Below are 19,686 nucleotides of genomic sequence, written 5' to 3' on the forward strand. Positions count from 1 at the left end.
TTTAGAGTAGCTCCTTCGCAGATTTCACATAATTTAACATACTCAAATATGTATTTGCCTATAACCATAATATTGAAAATAAGTATTTGATATTTGATATATAAAAGAACAATAATCATGATCTTATAAAAATATCGCAATAGATACTAATTTGTTTACCTTTGGATACCTGAATGTGTGCGTACGATTTAAATCGGCTCCTCGAAAAATCACCTCATAGCATCGTAGTTGCTTCAGTTCCTTATAACGAAGTTATATTAGAATTTCAAGAAAAATCAAGAACAAAATAAATTTATTTATCTGAATGTCTTATGTGTGCTTTGATTTGGATTTTGAAACTTAAATAAATTCTTTAGCCGAAAAAAATTCACAACGTTTATATAAAGCATTCAACATTAGATTTTTGAAAGATTGGGTTGATATCTAAAAAAAAACCTTTGTTTAGTAGTATATAAAAATTGATATAGAGAAAACATGGAATGTGTTAAACCATGTGAATTATACGTGAGGTTTTAAGAAAAAAAATTTCGACCGCCAACAAAACGTAAAGAAAGAATTAATTTAGGGTTTGAGTCATTACTAATCTCATAAAACAATATAGTAAAGAACAAGAGACAAGAGATATAGAGAGAATGGAGAATTCTATTACTAATCTCATCAATACATTGTTTATATAGATACAAAGATAGAGTTTTCTAGAAAAAAACAAATCTCCCAACTTTATACAAATATTTAGTTACCATGAACATCCATATAATATTTATTCATAATAATTTACATGTTTTTTAGTCAAATTAATCTATTATATAAACAGATAAACAATTTTCTTAGTTAGTTACATCATAATTTATTTATTTATTTGTGACGAATCTACCTATAAATTTACATGATTTCGTAATTTCATATTGAAACAAGCCTTTCCTCCCATATCTATGATACAATCTATCTGATTTAGTATATTAGTCAAAGATTAAGTAAAGATTTCATACGAATTAGTTGTAACTATGTAACAGAGGTTCAACTATACCCATACCCAACTCACGTGAATACGGCCAACTTTGTTTCGATCAAGCTATGGGGAAAAACGAATTATCATTCATGGAAGAAACAAATGATATGCCTTTTGGAGAGCCATGGTATGCTAGGTTTCATTGATGGTACTATTAAATGCACTCAAAGAAAAGCAGAATATAAGGAATGGAAAAGGTCAGACACATTAGTCAAAGGATGGATCTTTGGTTCGCTAACCGAAAATGTTATGAATACACTCGACGTCCGACATACAAGTCACCCAATTTGGGAGAAGCTTAAAAAAAATTACGATATTTTGGCTGATCCTATCAGTGACCAAGGTATTAGTTATGGATTTTGCTTATAATTATATTTATATATGTGTTTAAATTTACAGGATATGTATATAAATTTTGAGTAAATTTAGCCTCTGCTATGTTTAGCTACACCTAATTAGTAATTTATAGAAAAGATGGTGTACCAAGTTTAAACAGGGGAATTTCTAATTTTTATCTACACTACCTAATAAAAAGAATCACCTTTTTATTTTAGGTAATTCTACCTTTGAATTACCAAAATTGTCCTTGGACTTTTTATGTTTAGCCCTAAATTAATTAATTTACACTCTAAACCTTTAATTTAATAATTAACCTTATCTTCTAAAAAATCCACTATCACAATTACATCAACCTACGTCACTTGACACTACCGTTACCGACACTACTAGACTGTCTTCCCCACAACTGTCGCCGCATTGCGCGGGTACCATGCTCGTTTTTAATAAGGGTTTTGCTAAACGCAATCCATACATTAAATAGTTGTACAATTAATATAAATTTAGAAGTGGCTTTAGATATGGAAAGTACAAACTTTTTTTTATCATCTTAAATACATTTAGCATTTTCTTTTTCACAAAATATATCTTTACATTAAGGCTGACAATTTTAACACGGAACCTGTTAACACGACACGACCTGTTCTTAACAGGTTTCGTGTTTGACCTTAACAGGTTTCGTGTCTTAACAGGTCCGGACCTATTAAGACCTGTTAAGATTCGTGTCTTAACAGATCCAGACTTGTTAGGACCTGTTAAGATTATACATATATATAAAATACCAAGAATTGATATTATAATTTGATATATGATTTTTATAAAGGTAAGATATTTATGAACTTTTGTAATGTAAAGATTATTATCACTATATAATAGTTGAAATTTGTAAGAGTTTTTGTATCGTTAAGTTTTTTTTTTCCCATTATTAGTCAAGAATTCTATAATATATATGTTAACAGGTTTCTTAACAAGTCTTAATATGTGCACCGGTTAATTTTGATGTCGTGTTCGTGTTTGAAAAAAATGACACGATTAGTTAACAAGTCGTGTTCATGTTTGACCTTAACAGGTTCTTGTCTTAACAAGGTTCGTGTGACCTGTTATGCCAGCCTTACTTTAGAAAGAAAGAAAGTAACTGCTCAGTGCCGCCTTCCGCGGGTTTTTAGCCCCAATACCTCGACGGTGTATGGGGGAGAATAAGATGTATGCAGATCTTACCCCTACCTAAGTAGAGAGGCTGCTTTCGGTTTCTACCTAAATGGTAGAAAAAGCCCTCCAACCTTTGCATGGGATGGGGATTAAACCATACCCTAAATGCAATAATGCAAATTTTTTTGTATTTACGCTGGTCAAATACTCTAGCAAAAGGTTGGTTTGACGAACCTTCTGCTCAAATAGAGATATCGATCTGTTTATGCAATTTTTTCTATTGATATCTTATTACTTTGAATTTCCGATTTAACTTCATTTGTGTTTTCTTATCCTAATAGATTCAAGTAAGTATCGAGCACTATATAGAGCTGTAGTGAACGGGCAATGGAAGGAAGCTCGAGAATATTTCATCAAAGATAGAGATACATTGACTAGTAAAATCAATGATGATGATGAAAGCCCACTACATGTCGGAATTGGTACATGTCAAAATATCGATTTTGTAGCGAAACTCCTGAAGGAGATGGATTCCGAATCACTTTTGGAGTCACTTCCGTCTCTAGTGTGTAATAGAGGACAAAACCCGTTGCACCGTGCTGCACTAGTTGGCAACATCAAGGCTGCCGTGATGTTGGTTGAAAAAAACCCAAATTTGTTATTCAAAACTGATAACGTGGGTAATTTACCAATCCATAATGCTATTTTGGGTGCTCATGTAAAAACTTTTCAGTATTTACTGAAGGTTACAAACACATATATTGAGCTCTCTCAACAAGAAGGACACCATAGTCCCTTTAACGGATTGAATGCTGGCAACCTTCTCTTTAGTATAATTGGTAACGGATTATTCGGTAAGTTTTGATTAGGATGGATGATATGTTCTAATAAATTTTACTGCAGATATCAAGCAACACATGTAATATTTCCAAAACATAGATCATGTATTCACATATAAATATTTTCCAATGTTTATTTTTGTTTGATAAACCCGGCCTATCTGCAGACGTTGCATATGAGTTGATCAAGAAGTACCCTGACATGGCTAGAACAAAGAAAGACTTTTTCTTTCCATTGAAGGCTATCGCTGGAAAGTCAGGCGCCAGAAGAACATACAACTTCTACCAACAATTTGTTTATCATTGTTTGATCCGTTACTTGCTCTAAATTATATATGTGAGTTTGTAAATGCATCATGACGACAGTCAGGACGGCTAGTTTAACCGGTAAGAAAAGTCAATCAAGGCACAACTTGATTGATTTTTCTTACTGAACCCATTTTTCTATTCAATAAACACAAAGAAGTAAAATAAATAAAACATGAACTCCATCCTCAACATTTTAAATCTAAAACCGATTTTCACAAAAAGATGTTGCGACAAAATTATAATTATAACCTTTTAATGTATATGACAAAGTCGTCGTATGTGTTTATAACTTTATATCCATACACTTTTGCCCTTTTATTCTTTAGATTTTCATTGTTTTTGAAGTATAGGGATAACTAATAATTCTGTTTATTTTGAAGATGTGCCATTACAAGACCAGGACCACAACCAGGACAATGCACACCAGATTGATCGTGATATCGAGAATCAAGTTCGAGATACCACTATACCAATTGTCAACGGCAGGAGAAGCTGCTTCTACTCAGGTTTGTTTCTCAAAAACGTTAATTATATCAATCCGATCAAATAGATGATTTTCAAATATATAACAACTGTATACATACTACAAGATGTTCTGGCCAATCCAAACTAAATTCCTATCTACAATAGAAAAAAAGCATAACTTTCCGATCTCATAGCTATGTTATCTTTCGATCTTCCTCCCCTGATGTCAACCTGGACATTTTATGACACATTTCTCATATTTCTCAATCAGATGGATAGTTTATGGCATAGCCTTCTGTGTGCCTATTTTTTATATACATAGATAAGTTTTTTTTTTTAGGGATAGGATAAGAAAATTCATTTATTATGATTTTTGTATTATTGAGTTTCTTTTTCAAAAGAAAAGAAAAGGGAAGAAAAGGAAAAAAAAAACTAAGGGCATTTTGATGTAAAAACTTTCCTCCTATTTTTGAGAGGATTTGGATAAAAATCTTAACTTATGGGTATAATTACTAATGTATTCTTATTAATTAATAACAACCTTTATGAAAATAAAGGACATAATTGTAAAGTTATGACTTTTTTCCTTTCTTTTCTTTTGATTCTAACTCACGAACACTATTAACTTTATATTTTCTTTTCTTTCTATTAGTTTTTCATGTAACTCGAGAATGCCTTTTTGATATATATCTATCTTTCTTTTCTTTCCTTATCTAATTTTTTCCTTTCCTATCTTTAAAAAAAAAACTCTGAAAATACAGTGTAAATGTTTATACATTAGATTTCCTCCATTGAAATGCTCAACTTCTGCCACTACTCATTATCATCTAATGTCTTGTGTAGTCATCAGATGGATACTTGTCAAGTTATGGAAAGTTATACTACTACGTGGTAAGGATAATTTCTATTCGTTTCATTCCTAGATGCATTGCTTTTCTCATTCAAGAATTATATTAGAGATAGATATTAAATTAATTAGGTGAAATCCGTGCGTTGCACCAGACTTATCTATTTTCTATATTAATCAACGTAAATTACATGAAAAAAACAAACAATATGTTATAACAAACAAATATATATAATAAATTAGATGTTCATTTTGATTGAAGAGTAAAATAGATTAAGTACTAAAAGTAATAAAACTGTCCACAAAAAAAAGATACTTGATATTTACTACACCAAAAAAATTATAAAAATGATTGAAACGAAACTTAAATTAAGGGGTGTTTAGTATCGCGTTTACAAAACAAAATCTGCTTTTTCAAAATAGATTATGCGTTTTTAAAACTGCATTTTGAAAAAGCATGTTGGTATATGCTTCTCCAAAACTGCGTTTTCATAGCCAATAATCACTTTTTCATACAAACACTTTTTTAGATTATTTGCGTTTTATAAACGTAATAATCAGATAATTATTTTATAACGAAATTCCAAATACCCTCTAAATATAAAAACATACATAGATTCTGAGGTTAATAGTTATATATTTAATAAAAAAGATGTTCTCGCAACATTATTAATTTCTTTTTTGCCACATTGTAAAACGGGTGACAACAAAAATCTTATAAATGCGGGTACTTTACATAATTTTTTTTGTAATATTTGATCAAAATTGAAAGCCTATGAATAGTTCCAACAATAGTTAGTAGTTACTATGGGAACCTAACATTTTGATAATTTTAAATAATCAATATCACTTTATGAGTTCATGAAATAGACATCTTGTACATTAAATACGAAAGGGTTACTTTGAGTTGAAAAATATTGGAAGACATTGACTTGGTTACCCCTTCAAAATGTGAAAGAGCCTTTATTTTTGAAAACCGTTTCAAAGCAATCACCAGCTCCCATATATGGTCTCTCCAGTTAAACATTTTTCAACAACTCACCTTCATCAATTGGTTTCGCTGCACTTATATTATGGTTGTTGTACCTCCCATCAAAAAACCTGAAGAATGCAATTCTGATTTTGTTAATATAACATAGATGTTCAAAAACTTAAAAAATCAAATATAGAAAATTTATAAATTCCAACATATTGTTATCAAACCTTATAAAGTAAAACTATAGCTAATTAGACAATATAAATTTTTTTACCGGACTCGTAATACAATATAAATTTTTACCATTGTTTTGAACTCTATAGACATCTAAGTTTATTTTTACCATCAATTAGATATATAAATGCCATAAGAAAATAAGAAATGCGTACCATAGACTCATAGGTAAGAAAAATCATTATCGTTTTCAACGCATGATTAAAGAAAGTCTCAAAAAACTCGTTTTGGCTGCTCATACATAAAAAAAACAAACATGAGAACATTGAAGACTCGATGGTCAAATATAAATAAACCACCAATGCCTGCCTAACTTTTCTTATTGTATTAAGATTTATAAGGTCCAACCCGAAATCAAAACCTATAGGCAAGGCAGAACTCAAGATAAAGAGGCAATATCATATATACATTATCACTTTGGTATTTTCAAAAATTTACTATCAAAGCCTTGTTTTAATGTAACTGTATCTCTTTTTATAACTTTTAAATGAAAACCTTACATGATAATCGACAAATAAAAATCTCTCAAGAACACTGATCTCATGGGTAATCATCAAAGTTGGATAAAGACTTAACAAATGCCCATGGAGCAGTACTTGTGTTTCTTTTAATAAAAAATAAAAGAAAATGTACCTTAGTTATTGCCATTAGTTTTTTTTGTGACTCATATTAGATAGGCTACGTACAAAACTTTGCATTCGAGAAATCATCGACGATAGGAAAAGCCCATGACCACCCAACCTCGAACATTTGACATCGACACATCAAACCTACTAATAGAAATGACTTTTAATAACCCAAAATTTTAAAACAAACCAAAAAACTCTATATATAAATGGTTTCAGCAATAGCTATTAGATTATTTTACAATTTTAGCAAAGAAGTTAATCATAATAACTTGAATTTCATGTTTAATTTTCTGATCTCTAAAAATACCACATGCCAAAATTTGTGCTTCCCTCTGTGATCAGATACAAAGCTAATAAATCTAAATGGTTTAAAATGTTTATATATCCGATTAAGCCTATTAAGCTGCATGACATGTCTTAGAATAAAAAGTGTAGTATGTGTTAATAAATGAAAAGATCATCAGGAAAAAAAAGTACCATGAGATAGTCCTTGTACTTCTACCATGTTAAGAACTATGTGGCGTTTCTTGGTGTCCCTCGACGTTCATGTATGACTTCGACCCAAAAACTCCAAGGCACTTCTTCAGAAACTGTTAGGTGCATGAAATGTTAACAAAAACTGATAGCATAGCTATTAAAGGATGTAGAAAATACCTTCCCGGCATCATTTGCTGATTTGATTATTCATTCATCAACAATGTACTATGACAACATGCCCACATAATGGATTCACAATCTACATTGTGAAAATAATAAATTTTGGTACAACATATAGCTGAAAACAATCAGTAAGTATTTCTAATTTAAAATAAATGAGAGTAAGTACCCGCGCGTTGCGGCGGTGATATGATGGGGGTGATAGGTCATAGAGTGTGATAGTCAAATGCCTTAGCCGTACGGGCTCCGCCCTCGGATTTAAAAATTCGTCGAAAGTATATCGAATGACATCTCTAATGAAAGAGCATGAAATTTTAAGAACACCCATATAATTTTTATAATTTATTGATGTACGATTTTTGAGATAAAAGATTTTGAATGAATTGGAGGAATAAATGATTTATGGAGGAGAGAGAAAACAAATGATTGGTTGAGATTTGTGGAGAGAAAAAAGGTGTTAGGTAAATATATAATTGATATATGGACATTTTGGGAAAGTAAATGTTGAAACTTAAAATGTAAACAGGAGAGATCTGCTTTATAATATAGTATATAGATCATTATATAGTGAATTATTTTACTCACATTATATAAAAATTACCCACTTCGTCAAGATATTTAACAATTGCACGACTCGAAGTTTTTACTCTTTTTATTCTACTAACTATAATCAATAGTATTACATGATAAACTTTGGTACATTCGATTCTTTCAAAAATTGCAGTAAAACAAAGAAAAAAATAACAAAAGTAAAATTGACCAAATCGGATACTCATTGAAGCATTTCATCAAACACCTTTATGAATTTGACAATCTGCATATATTTTGTCTTCAAATCAATGCCTAATCAAACAATACAAAAATTTTCTTCCTTGAAAACATATATCATCTATATCTATCTATATATATATATACTAGATGTAGAACCCGTGTGAAAACACAGGATATTTTTGGAAATTTATACAATTAGTCGTATTGAGCTAAAACTTATAAAATTAGTCTATTTAGTTGTAATATATATTACATAATTTGATTAGTTTATCATACACACGTTAATAACTTGTCAATAAGTTCAAAAAGTTATAATGTATGATAGATTTATGGTACAAATATCATTTCCTGTTCTAAATTACCCATTTGACTTTAATAGTCAAAAAATATATTCAACCTTTCCCCAACTAAATCATTGTCTTTTTTTTAACAATACCTTAAGTCTATACCCAAGTAATGCCTTGTTTCTCCTTCCTATACCTCTAAGGCTTTAAGCACCTAATAATCAAAAATAGGTAATAAAAAGATGCTACCATAAATTATAGATAAAAAGATGTCTCTCCATGCCTAAACGCACCCTTTCACTCTTTTTAGTTTCCTTCTGATTGTGTTGTTCTTCCTGTATTTGGGCTTTATTAACATCAGAGTTAATTTCACAAATCGTCCTTGTGGTTTTACCAAAAAATTACGTTTCATCTTTTAAACTTCAAAATGACACTGGTAATCCTTTATACGCTGATAATGGTCACTTTTCGTCCTTTAATTTAACGGATAATGGTCATGTTTCGTCCTTTAATCTAACAGATTATGGTCACATTTCGTTCTTTATATAGTCGACTAAAGGACGAAACGTGACCATTATCCGCGTATAAAGGACTACCAGTGTCATTTTAAAGTTTAAAGGATGAAACATGATCTTTTAGTAAAACCAAAAGGACGATTTTTGAAATTAACTCTTAACATCATGTTCCTGCTTCTCCAAGGATATTATTAACATCATGTTCTGCACTTCTGCAAATAACAGTTATTAATTACAATGTATATCTGCATTTTAACTTCAAAAGATGAAGATTTCTCTATATTGAACAACCAAAAATGTGACAATTTTGTTACAATTACCTTGAAAGCTTCATCCCCAGAAGGTATATGAAGACCAAACGTACCCTTGATCTCATCTTCATGAATATACTTGGAATCAAAATATTTTAAAGGCATCATCTGGAAACATAATGCAACAACAGTTTGTGAAACATACCCCTTCTTTCATGGTTAGTAAGCACCATTTTAGTTCATATATTCAAACATTGGTGCCATGACACTTCCATAGAAACCATTTTTTGCACCACTTTCATGATTAATGATTAACAATTTTAGAAGGAACCTATGTTACATTATTCAATACATAGAATGAAATTTACCTGGAAGGAATGGTCATTGCCAACCTGACCACTCAATAGGTTTGGGTCACTTGCTTTTCGGCTAAACTATATTGCGTATCCAACATTTGGTCTTTGAAAAAACAACCCCATTTTTCATAAGCTTAACATGAATAACCAACAACCCACTTTTAAAAATAGAAGAGCAAAAGACCGGACCAATAAGAATTATTTAGCATAATATATATTTAAACACTGCTGTTAAGATAACCTAAATCCAAACCCAAAGCCACCTAACCAACTGCTATTGCAATATGTGCTAAAGCATATACTTACAAATGAAAAGATAAACCTTGTTAATGTCTTGTGGTCAATCATAAAAGAACAACCGCATAATGATTCTAACTCATACAGATGCAAACAGAATTTTAAACACAAAAAAAAAAAAACAAAACAACTTCATTGTGCTTAAAAAACGGTCACATGTGCATAGACCCAAATTATACACAAAATGAATACTTTTAACTTTTTCAAGAAATATTCTTAATTCCAAAATAAAACTACATGTCCTATATTTTTAACAAATACACCAAAAAAATACCGTTCATAACTAACCCATTCATCATTCCTTGTGTATTATCAAACCTCGTCATTCCTTGTGTATTATGAAACCAAACCCAAAACAGAGCACCATCCATTATAATGAAAAACCAAAAACATATACATGCAAACCAAGGGTCCAAGACACGTACACTTGTAGTCCTCAATCTAACTTGGTCCAAACCAAGTTGGCCTTCAATCAAGCAGTTTTGCTTTACTTGGTCTAAACCTCAACCAATCATTAAAAAGATCATGACAACCAAAAAGTAAACAGAGTAGTCTTGACATCCCAGCCCGTCTTAAACCATATACAACCCACCCATTTTGGTAACAGAGTAAATTCCTCCCCATAAACTGTGATACAATATTTCATAAAAACATTAACTTTGGTGCATCCTTTTCAATACCGATTATAAGTACAAAAAAATAATAGATAAAAAAAGCCTTGAGAAAATAACAGATTCAAATGCAAAGCCAATATTGAAAAGATTTCATAAAAAGAAGTATATATGCAAAAATGGATCAATTCTGGTTAGTCTAAAATAAGAACAGATTCAAACTCAAAGGCAAAACCTTCTACCCAACCCACCCATATTAACATATTTATCCCCAAATTTATACAGATTTACCTTTCCGAGTGCCTAAATTTGGAGAACAAAACAAACATCGTTAAGAACATAAAATAGGTATAAACATAAAGAACCAAACACTTTCTTCACTCATCAGCCATTTCCACATCATTACCCTGCAAATATTAAGCAATTAGACACCACAACCCAAAGGAATATTACTAAGATAAAAACAGAATACAGAGTATAAGTTTCAATACCTTTAATAATACCACATTGTAAATAAAAAGTCATGGTGTTCTTTATGATTACAAAGGCTCAGACATGCTCAAGGAAGAGTAATGATTCATCATGGCTGCATTAAAAAGGCAAATGTGACAGCAAGGTCACACACATCAAATGCCATGCCAAGGAGCACATAAACTCAAGTGTCTTTGAATCTAAACACATCATCACAACCAATCAAGAGGGACACATAAGCTTTTATGAGATCAACTCCTAAGCTCCTTTAGTAGGAAATCCATCATATTAAGGTATTTTAGGTCGTATAAAATCCCTTAAACCCTCAACTTTTGTAGTTAGGACAGATTTAGGTACCAATATAGACGATGGCTCAGACATGCTAAAGTTATGCTAATGATTCATCGTGGCTGCATCAAATAAAGTTGTCATGTGAAATGTCACATCAAATAGAGGACTAGGTGTCTAGGACTAGTTTAATGGTTTGGAGAGTCAGTGGGAGGACTAGGATTAGTATAGCCAGGCGACCTAAGTTCTTTTTTTTCCATAGGTTGTTTAAAAGTCATTACTGCATTGGCCCAATCAGGCTTTTTTCAAGTTTTGTCATTTCTTATTTATATGTATATGTGTCTTGGTTGTTTCTCAATACTTGTTCGAGTTACTTATTAGTTTGCTACTTTTATGTGGATTAATATGCCCAATATGGTTTGCTTCCGTATTTGTAGTGTCAAACATGTTTCTAAGATATTAGTAAGGCGCATGGTCGATACTCGTTCGACCCGCATAGTAGCCGGACCCAGAAGACATGTATTTCTTCTTTTCAGATTCTCGACAGATAGGTATGATTTTCTAAACATTTCTCATTTTCCGTCTTGCAATCCATTGTGGCCGGAGGTCCCTATCGAAGCAGTCTCTCTACCTTTGTGTAGAGGTAAGACTGTCTACAGCTTACCTCCCTCATACCCCGCACAGGGATTCGGTCCTGTTATTGTTGTTGTATGTGAAAATGTCACATCACAAACTCAGATGTCATGCCATGGAACACATAAGTTTAACCTTTTTTCTGAATATAAACACATTATCATTGCCAATAAAAAAGAAACAACCATCATGTCATAGAAATAAATCCTTCAAATTCATTATCAATTTTATCATCAATTTATTTAGGATAGAAATTCAAAAAAAGAAATATAGAATATTAAATATACCTTGATTCACTTCCATGAGCTTGAACCCTAATTTCCAAACAAGATCTATATGAACAGTACGAATGGTATATCTAAAACTCATTCAGGCTATATTTCAGATATATCCATGGTGTTTGAACCCTTTCCCCAAATTCATTCACGTATTATATATATATATATATATATATGTATACACGGATGGTGTATATATATACTATATTATAAAGCAGATTTTTCCTAGATTTTCAACATTGAACTTGAAATTTTCAATATTGATTTTAAGTACTTTCCCAAAATGCCCTCCTATCTATTCTATATTTATCAAAAATAACTATAATACCCGTTCTCTCTTTTCAAATCTCAACCAATCATCTTTTTTCTTTCCTCCATAAATCATTTATTCCTCCAATTCATTCAAAATCTTTTATCTCAAAAACCGTACATCGATAAATTATAAAAATTGTATGGGTGTTCTTAAAATTTCATGCTCTTTCATTAGAGATGTCATTCGATATACTTTCGACAAATTTTTAAATCCGAGGGCGGAGCCCGTACAGCTAAGGCATTTGACTATCATACTCTATGACATATCAACTATTATAACCTATCATACTCTATGACCTAGGTATCACCCCACCATCTCATCGCCGCAATGCGCGGGTACTTGCTCTCGTATATATATATATATATATATATATTTGTGACATAGAGCTTCACAAGAAAGAAAAAGAAAAAGTAGATCAGATTTGTAAGAGAGAGAGAAAGAGAGATTTGAATGCGATGAAGACATAGACTTTTTTTTTGAATTATAATATAAGGCTTCTCAAAGAAGCCAAAAACAATATTGATAAAGCTTCTTGGAGAAGTCTTTAAACCTCTTTTCTCTCAATACCATAAATATACCAAAACACACATATGGCATCAACTACTATGTGTATTTTCTGATGTGTACACGCTTAGAAGCTGACACATCAGCTTTTATGAGATCATCTCCTAAGCTCCTTTAGTAGGAAAGATATTGTTAGGTCCAGTTTTAACTAAACTGGAGCTCTCCAGTGACATCTGGAGAGCATGGAGAATTGTCCGAAATATTAGAAGTCCAGTTGCATTGTACAGGTTTAGCAACTGATGACTTCCTCCAGTTGAGATCAGAATACTAGAATCTGAAGACCTTCCAGTTGAAGTCAAAGACAACAAATGGAAGATAGAGATTGGCAATGGCAGCGAAGCCCAGTTGACAATCTACCAGATTAATCAACTGGAGAATCCTCCAGTGTAAATGCTCTTACAAAGCTTTACACTGATTACGAGGAGGACCTCTTTACTCTACATCCTTTTAACCGGACAATGATATTGTCTTTGGATAAAGATACAAAGATGTAGAGTGGGTGAATAAACTAACCTTTTGTCTTACTTTATTTAACACACGCAAATGATTATTTTAACAATACTTTTGTGTGCTGTCAACCATATTTGTACGTCGAAGTTGAGATCCCCATGCTCAATCTTCGACTATAAATAGAGGTCCTTGCACAAGCTTTTACAATAACTTTGCAAATACATATATTCTGCAATATTGGTGAACTTGTGCAATATTCTCTCAATCGTAAAAAGGAACATTTCACAACTCTAAGTGTTTCGATTGTTTAGGAGAATTTCCAAGTTTAGATCAATTGTAATTCATGGGTTGTTAGGATATTTACATTCGTGTATTATCTTGGTTCCGCAACAACCTTGTATTTTATTTAAACAAGTTATAAATAAAATACACTTGAAAATTACATATTGTCTCACCAATTTACTTCCTTGTCATTTATATTATTGCAGTGTATTATTTTTTTTTTATATTCTGTCACCTTAATACTTAACTCCAGTTAACCTGGTACACGATCAATCTAAACTGGTCACATCCAGATTAATTGATCGTGTTGCAAAGTTCACTCACCATTGACATTGAGGTGTCTTCAGCACCCATCTAGTAATAGTTGGGACTAAGATATATATATATATATATATATAGGGGAACAATCAAATGAGAACAGTCTTAAAATAAGAACACGGTGAGAACACTTAAAAACTACATTTTGATGATCTAAAAGTCCATAAAACTGACATAGTGCATAACTAATTATCACTATTTAAGTGTTTAGCAACACATTGAAAAATCACGTTTTTTGTTGGATGCATCATTTTGTTGAATATGCATCCATGATGGATGCCAAAACAAAAAACGTGATTTTTTCGATTTTGACGGATCAATGTGTTGTTAAACACTTAAATAATGATAATTAGTTATGCACAATTTTAGTTTTATGGACTTTTAATGCATCAAAATGATGTTTTTAAGTGTTCTCACCCTTCTTTTTTAAGACTGTTCTCACCGGAGTGTTACCCTATGTGTATATATATATATATATATAAATCACACAAGCATCCAAAAGACCATCGAATAAATTTTCACGATTAATATCTCGAAAAAACCATTTTAATCAAAAACACATTCCAAGACCCCAACATACATATAACAATTTACACGATTTATATTCACATACATTCAAAAAAAGACTGATTAAACAAAAATAGAGAACCAAGGATTGAAAATTGTTACCTGGAATAGTTGTTTTCGTGATGCTATGAAAAAAAACCTACGTTTCGTGATGTGTTGATATTATATATATATATATATATATATGAGATATATGATGATTTAGCCATTATTTTAAAACTCTAAATCCCTAAAGTTTAAGGATTTGAGGTTATCTGTGGAGATGAAAATTACTAAATTAGGAAGAGATTTGGGGAGTAAAGATTTGAAGGGAAATGAAAAAATAGAAAACAGGAAAGGATTTTCGGGGATTAAACATTTGAAAGGAGATGAAAAATTGAAAATAGGAAAAGTTGGTATTGGGTTGTTGTTGTTTTTAAAGAAAAAAGACATCTGAATGATCGTTTATTAATAGTGATTTTGAATAATCCAACCAAAACCTCCTTGGTTTAAGTGGTAAAGTTGCGGAGCTGCTAAGCATAAAGTCTCGGGTTCGAAGCCCAGAAACCATATTTAATTTTTAAAATAAAAGAGTACAAATAAGGCTTTCAGGTTTATGTGGACTTTACAGCACATAAATTGTGGCTGCTGACATGCCATTCAAATCGCTCTGGTAACGCCACATTAGAAATTGCTGACATGGCGAGCTCAGAGAGTGCCACGTGAGCACTTTCTGATAGCCTTTTATATATATATATATATATATAGAGAGAGAGAGAGAGAGATGGGTAAAAACGCTTAAGTTAAGTATTTTTACCATTTAAATAAAAGTTAAGTGATTAAAACTACTATGATTTCAAAGTTGGGTAATCAAATCTTTCACAATAGAAGTTAAATAGTTAAAACGATTATTTTTTTTAGATTTTAAAATTATATTATATAAAAATGAAAAGAAAAAAAAATGATTACTGTATCAAAGTAATTAGGTGAGTAAAATGAATCAATAGAAATCGAAAAGCACATAAGATTTGATGACAATAAAGCCTTTTATACATAACGTCGTAAGAACTACAAACAATAGTGCATTTATTCACACTTTTAAGTGAGTGTGAACAAATTAAAAATTTTGTCACGCTTTTTAGTGTGTAGAAATATATTGAATTAAAAGTGTATGAAAATTTTTACACACTAAAAAGTGTGTAGAAATAAAAGTTCACACTTTTTAGTGTGAACTTTCATAATTATTTTGTCATGAGGTGTGACAAAATAATTATGAAAGTTCACATTAAAAAGTGTGAACTTTTATTTCTACACACTTTTTAGTGTGTAAAAATTTTCATACACTTTTAATTCAATATATTTCTACACACTAAAAAGCGTGACAAAATTTTTAATTTGTTCACACTCACTTAAAAGTGTGAATAAATGAAATATGATTTGTACTTATATTACTCGTAATAAATTTACTTGTAATGGCCTCATACATCGTATGGAGGATACTAAGAATTAGCCAAAGGAAACTGGATCCTTTCAAATCTTTCAATGCGAATCGCCCTGATGGTTGCTTATTGGAGAAAGATGCGATCATTCCTACTTTTTCAATGACATCTATAGATAACTTCAAACTTGATTAGTCTGTATAGAAATTTTAATAGATACGTATGTTGAATTAACCGCAGTGGCACATGTGAAGGGCCTCCAAGATGACAAGGTGAAGCATAATAAAGCTCTGCTTGTACTTAAATGTATTTGCGAAGAACTTCAAAAGATAGAAAAGGAGAGTGAAGTTCGTAAACATTACAGTGAAGCAGTTCTGTACGCATTAGAACAGGATAATACTGAGGCGTTTGAAGAGATCATCAAATCATTTCCACAGGCAATCTGGACCAAGAAGAACGGTTTAAATCTTATTCAACTTTCAATAGTAAACCGTAGTGAAAACGTTTACAGCTTTTTGGTGCACAAGGCCGTAATAAACAAGCATGCACACAGAATTTTGAAGGACGAAAATGGAAATAATATTTTGCATTTGGCAGGACAATTAGCACCTATACATAAACTCAATATGGTTTCAGGTGCAGCCCTACAAATGCAAAGGGAGTTACAGTGGTTTGAGGTAAACAAGTTTTTATCTCTAGTTATAATATATATATATATTAGTTGTCTCTTCTAAGGAGGTTTATTAGTTGGAATAACAGCATACCTTTTTTCCCTTCTACTATTAAATCCAATTTATTAGTCCATCCTTAAAGGCCGCACTATTCTGTACTTCCCTTGTCCCATAATAAAAGTCAACTATATGATTGACAAATAGTTTATAAACATCAACCAAGAAGATGTCAAATTTACATTTTAAAATTTTTTGATAGATAAAAAACATAATAAGGCATTGGTTACTATGCATTTAATGAACTTCATTTTCCTCCCATCTATAATTGCATTAATCTTGGAACAAACAAATATATGTTTTATGGAATGAAAGGAGTACTTGCTTGCAATAACATTCAATTGATTGACAGGAAGTGAAGAAGTTTGCCCTTTCTAGGAACAGCGAAGCTATAAACAAAAAGCGAGAGACGCCAATTATGGTGTTCAGAAGAGAACACAAGGAATTAAGAAAAGAAGGGGAAGAATGGATGAAAAAGACTGCGGATTCATATACAATCACAGCAGCACTTATCATTACAATAGTATTTGCCGCAGCCATTACTGTACCAGGTGGAAATGATGACAACGGGAAAGCAATTTATGACACAAATCCAGGTTTTCTCGTATTTGTGGTTTCGGATGCAATCTCATTGTTCACAGCCACTACTTCCTTGTTGCTATGTCTTTCCATTTTAACAATGCGTTACAAAGACGAAGACTTTCTCTATCGGTTACCCAAGAGATTGATGTTTGGCCTTGGTATGTTATTCGTATCAGTTTCCTCTATGACGATAGCCTTTAGTGCAACATTATACATTATGTTTGGGCATGGAAAAGCTTGGGTATTGTTGCTGATAGTGGCATTAACATGTCTGCCAATAATATCATTCGTGACATTACAGCTACCCTTGCTTTTTGATCTGTACTCTTCCACATATGGTCAAGGAATTTTTGGTAAACAAAGTGATGGGAAGATCAAATTAGTTATTAACATGGCAAAGCATAATATGAAGGTGATTTTTTTACATCATTTAAATGTTATAATGTACTCCTACTATTTAGTTTTGGTAATGTTGATGGTTAATTTGCCAGCTTTTTATATGATTTTCTTATGGCGCAGGCCCAAGTGTGGAAAAGTAGGTTCTTACATTTATGGAGGTCCATGATTGGCCACACTTAATTGATTGTACTCGGGCTACTAGACATTGCTTTTGACATGTCACCAATCAAAACTAAGGTTGAGTCGTTGAGATAATGGAGAACGCAGTGACAACTGACAAGGTCCCCAAACTGCTTTTTAATTGGTGTATGGACACTTTTAGTTTCTTTTAATTTTAATGTTTCTTGGATTTTTGTTTGTGGGTTTGTGTCTCATACATGGCCTTTTAATGGCCCAAAATTATATCCCTGTCCTAAACTCCTAATACGTGTTTTGTGGATTGCAATCCCTTGTGATTATTATCACGTGGATTGCAATCCCTTGTGATCATTACCATTATATTATATTATGTGTTAAAACTGTCGACTACCAATTAATATATTAAAAAAAAAAAAAATCTTTTTAATAAAATATATATTTATGTTGTATATTTAAAGATACTAACGATTTTTTTTTTAATGTTCATATATCAGAGTTAACAATTTTAATGAGCATATTATGATTTTATAATGTTCGAATATTGTTTATCGATATACGGTTTTTAAAATAAAAGATTTTTAATTAATTAAAGAAATAAAATGATTTATGGAGGAGGGAGAAAAATGAGTGGTTAAGATTTGAGGAGAAAGAAAAAATAAGTGGTTGAAATGTACTCGTATATAGATGTATTGTACATTATGCATTATTAGGTCTACATTGTTGAAAAGTTGAAAAATATTTAGAGAGAACAAATCTTTTATAATGTAGTAGAGATAGAGATATTGAACCAACATATTAAACTCATTATTGTAAAACATAATTGCGCACGCTGCATTATCTTTTATATTAAATCAAATAATTTAATAACGGCATAAAATATCAAAAATGGTTAAAAAAAGAAATCTCAAAAGAGTGATTTCAAATAATATAATGTAAATTTTAAAAAGTAATTCCATAATTATCTTATTAAAGTAATTGTTTTCATAATTATAAACTATAAGAATTATTTTTTACAGTTAATGATCATTAATTTTTATTTATTTAATTACAAATTGAATCTAAAAAATTAAAAAATGTATACGACATCATCATTTTAATCTATTGTCTCTAACTAAAACTTAAAATATCATGTAACGATCCAAATTTTTCCAATTATAAATTAAATTTTTTATAATTAATATATTATAAATTAAAAAACAAATTATCTTTATTCCCTAATAAAAAGGGAACCTATTCCCCTTTTTCAACGAATGTCATTAAAATTGACTAATTTCAATTACTTTTACATTAATAACTATGTCACCAACGTCACCGTCACTACCGCATCATCCGAGTATACGTCTAGTATTAATCAAAGTAAACTACATAAACTTGGTTAGTTTATTTCTTCAATATACATCGGTCATTAAAAATGTTTAACCATCCTTATCGGATAAAGTTTTTACATAAAACCGTTTCTCATATATTATCTTCTCTCTCTCTATCATCTCCCATTCCCTGACGGTAACAAATTTCTAGATCTTAGATCCGAATTTGTGATCCGGAGAGTGGGATCGAGCTTGAGATTGAGAGTTTGAGATCGAGATTATCTCCTTCCGGTTAAGGCTTACACTACGGTGGATCTAACCATATTTTTCACTTTTGGGTCGGTGGTCTCTTTTACTTCGGTGGATCTGGAAGCAGCATCTCTACCTTTGTCTACGGGATAGGTCTGTCTACATC

The 19,686-nt window shown here is 31.3% G+C and overlaps 1 protein-coding gene across 1 annotated transcript in view; it reads left to right on the forward strand.

Moving 5' to 3' along the window:
• The window catches only part of LOC122602921, a 29,633-nt gene extending 11,450 nt beyond the window's left edge, over positions 1-18,183 (forward strand). Inside the window, exons 3-10 of the mRNA XM_043775534.1 lie at positions 1,014-1,352; positions 2,836-3,348; positions 3,501-3,638; positions 4,023-4,148; positions 4,951-4,998; positions 16,358-16,794; positions 17,198-17,839; positions 17,947-18,183. Coding sequence (XP_043631469.1) covers positions 1,014-1,352; positions 2,836-3,348; positions 3,501-3,638; positions 4,023-4,148; positions 4,951-4,998; positions 16,358-16,794; positions 17,198-17,839; positions 17,947-18,006 — 2,303 coding nt within the window. The 3' untranslated portion in view covers positions 18,007-18,183. The remainder of the gene's footprint in view (positions 1-1,013; positions 1,353-2,835; positions 3,349-3,500; positions 3,639-4,022; positions 4,149-4,950; positions 4,999-16,357; positions 16,795-17,197; positions 17,840-17,946) is intronic.
• The last annotated feature ends 1,503 nt before the right edge of the window (positions 18,184-19,686 follow it).

The sequence above is a fragment of the Erigeron canadensis genome, chromosome 6 (assembly GCF_010389155.1).
Source record: "Erigeron canadensis isolate Cc75 chromosome 6, C_canadensis_v1, whole genome shotgun sequence".
NCBI classification, from domain to species: domain Eukaryota; kingdom Viridiplantae; phylum Streptophyta; class Magnoliopsida; order Asterales; family Asteraceae; genus Erigeron; species Erigeron canadensis.